Here is a 2,467-nt window from a genome sequence, read left to right as displayed (position 1 = left end):
CCCAGATGTTTCACGCAGGAACCACCACCCTCGGCTCCTGCCCCTGGGGCTGCTCCCCCTCCCCGCGTCCCGGGGCTCAGGACACACCTGGGTAGTGGCCTCGCTGCTCTTCTCCGGCTCATGTAACCTGGAAGGGGGAACAAACCAAGTCAGATCGATCGAGTGCTCTGTTGCCTCTTCCCTAGGGATGGAGCAGCTGGGGGGGGTCAGATGCAAAACACAGTCCTTGCGGCAGCAGCACCCAGCAGGATGAGTCCTTACTGGTGAGCCTTTGCTCACGTGCTGGCCCGGCTGCCCCTCTGCAGGCTGGAGACCCGGCTCCCACTTCAGCTTCCCCAGAAGCCAAGTGTTTGGGTACAAGGTCACCGCGGGGGCAGAAGCCCAACCAGGGAGACCGGCACAGCCTGCGCTCCTGCCTTCCCTTTCCCAACAAGCTTTTGGGGATCCAGCTCTGTCCTGATCCCAAGGGACCTCGGTTGCGGGCTGGAGGGGTCCAGCTCGGCGTGCCCACGGGTGACTCGGTGACTAGAGGAGATCTGCACTTACCTAGCAGACGGCGAGCTTTTACCTGCCGGAAGAAAAATAGTTTAGGAAAGAAATAGTTCAGGAAAGAACGTAACCCCCCGGCTTCCCCAGGCGTGCAAGCCCAGGCGCAGGGGCTGCTGCACGAGCAGATCCACGTCTGTTCCCAGAGGCAAGTTTTCTGGAGTTTCACTCCATTTACTGCAGGACCGTTGCTGGCAGAGGGCAGGAGGTGCAGGGAGGCCTCAGACATTTTAGATGCAAGGAACAACAAGCACGTTTGCCTCTGTTCCTGGCACGCAGAGTTTTCCCTGCAGCCCGCAAACCGCCCGGTCAGCTCTGCTCCATCCTCCCCTTCGAGAGGAGCTGCAGCAGCACAGCTGTGAATTGAGCATCCAAGTATCGATGCTCGAGAGAGAGGGAGAAGGGGGTCAGGAGCAGCTGCATCCCTACCACACACTTGGTTTCCTTACCCTTGCTCTGCTTTGCCCGGATGAGGTAAAGAATTGCAGCGACCAGCAGTGCCAGCACAGTGCAGACCACTCCCACCACGATATAGATGTAGAGCAAATTCTCTAAAACATGAATGAAACAGGTCAGCACGGGCATGAAACCGCTGGTACCGACCAAGGCCCTGCAGCTGGGCATCGCCCAGCACCAAGGCCTGGGGACGCCTGAAGCACCGAGGACGACAGCTCGGTACCTGCCAGCATCACCCCCTCCGAGCCCCCCAATATGGGGATTTTGTGTCCTTGAACCAGACTCTGGTGGGATCTGGGCTTCCTCAGGGGTGACACCCCCTGCCTCCCCAGCAGCCACCGCATCCCAGCGGCTCTCACGCACCGTCACCTGTCTGGGACCAGTCGCTCAGTCCCTCCCTGGCTGGGGCAGCGATCCGCAGGGCGGCCGTCCCGCTGACGGGCTCCTGGGCATCGTGCACCACGCGGCAGGTGAACGCGGACCCGTTCTTCTCCTCCATCGCTTGGACCTCCACCAGGCTCCTCAGCTTGAACAAGCCCCGGCGGGTCTCCACCGGCTGGGAGATGTTCTCCACCTTTATCTCCACCCCGTTCTCCAGCCAGGTGACGGCCACATCTCCCGGGTAAAACCCCTCCACGTGGCAGGTGAAGTTCACGGTCTTGTTCACCTCCACGGGGCTCGGTGGGTCAGAGACCACGCGGACCTTGGGGGAAACTGGGGAGAGAGGCAGCGCCTGGTGCCTGGCGTCCCCCAGCTCCGCTGCCCGCAGGGTGCCCTGTCCCTGCCCCAGGACCCCCAGCCCCACAGGAGCTGGACACCCCCGGTGCCGGTCCCCCCCCAGCCCTCCGCCCGGGACTTTGCGGAGCGGGTACCCCCCCCTCAGCGGGGCCGTCAGCGTGGGGTGCTGCACCTCGCAGACGAGCTGCGACCGGACGTCGTCCTCCTGCAGCATCATCGTCACGGTGCTGGACATGTTGTAGGAGGAATTCGTCCGCCCAGGGGTGATCTGGAGCTGCTGAGCCGACATCGGGGCCTCGTCCTTGAGCCACTTCACGCTGATGTTTTTGGGGAAGAACCCTCCGGCCTGCAAGGTGAAAGGCCCCGAGTGCCCTGGCCCCGCTCTCTGGTCGGGCCCGGACACGACCGGGGGGGTGGGTTTGGCTGCGGGGAGAAGCGTGGGGCCGTCAGACCGGGCTCTGCCACCCCCACCCAGCCCCGGGGCTGCAGGGAGTGGGGTCTCCCGTGGGGGCACAGATGTGCCTGGGGACGGCCCACGGGACCCTCTGATGGGGTCGGCACCTGAGCCCCTTCCCCATCCCTGCTCGCCCCGAGGGGAGCCCACCGGGCTGGGCTGGGGGCTGTGCCCGACAGGGCTGGTTCCCACCGGGAGCTGCTCCGGGAGCCCCACTCACCGTGCACAGACACCGCCGTGCCCTTTCCACGCTGCAACACCTCAACACCAACC

At 64.1% G+C, this 2,467-nt stretch overlaps 1 protein-coding gene across 1 annotated transcript in view; it reads right to left on the bottom strand.

The window, feature by feature from the left end:
* SIRPA (signal-regulatory protein alpha) overlaps positions 1 to 2,460 on the bottom strand; it is a gene marked incomplete at its 5' end in the record, with an annotated part of 3,332 nt that extends 872 nt beyond the window's left edge. Inside the window, 6 exons of the mRNA XM_009701741.1 lie at positions 88 to 127; positions 547 to 568; positions 996 to 1,097; positions 1,366 to 1,735; positions 1,859 to 2,163; positions 2,415 to 2,460. Coding sequence (XP_009700043.1) covers positions 88 to 127; positions 547 to 568; positions 996 to 1,097; positions 1,366 to 1,735; positions 1,859 to 2,163; positions 2,415 to 2,460 — 885 coding nt within the window. The remainder of the gene's footprint in view (positions 1 to 87; positions 128 to 546; positions 569 to 995; positions 1,098 to 1,365; positions 1,736 to 1,858; positions 2,164 to 2,414) is intronic.
* Positions 2,461 to 2,467: the final 7 nt, after the last annotated feature.

Source organism: Cariama cristata, unplaced genomic scaffold (genome assembly GCF_000690535.1).
Source record: "Cariama cristata isolate BGI_N322 unplaced genomic scaffold, ASM69053v1 scaffold28556, whole genome shotgun sequence".
In the NCBI taxonomy this organism is placed as follows: domain Eukaryota; kingdom Metazoa; phylum Chordata; class Aves; order Cariamiformes; family Cariamidae; genus Cariama; species Cariama cristata.
Note: the sequence above shows the minus strand (reverse complement) of the source record. Positions and strands in the feature narration are given on the sequence as shown.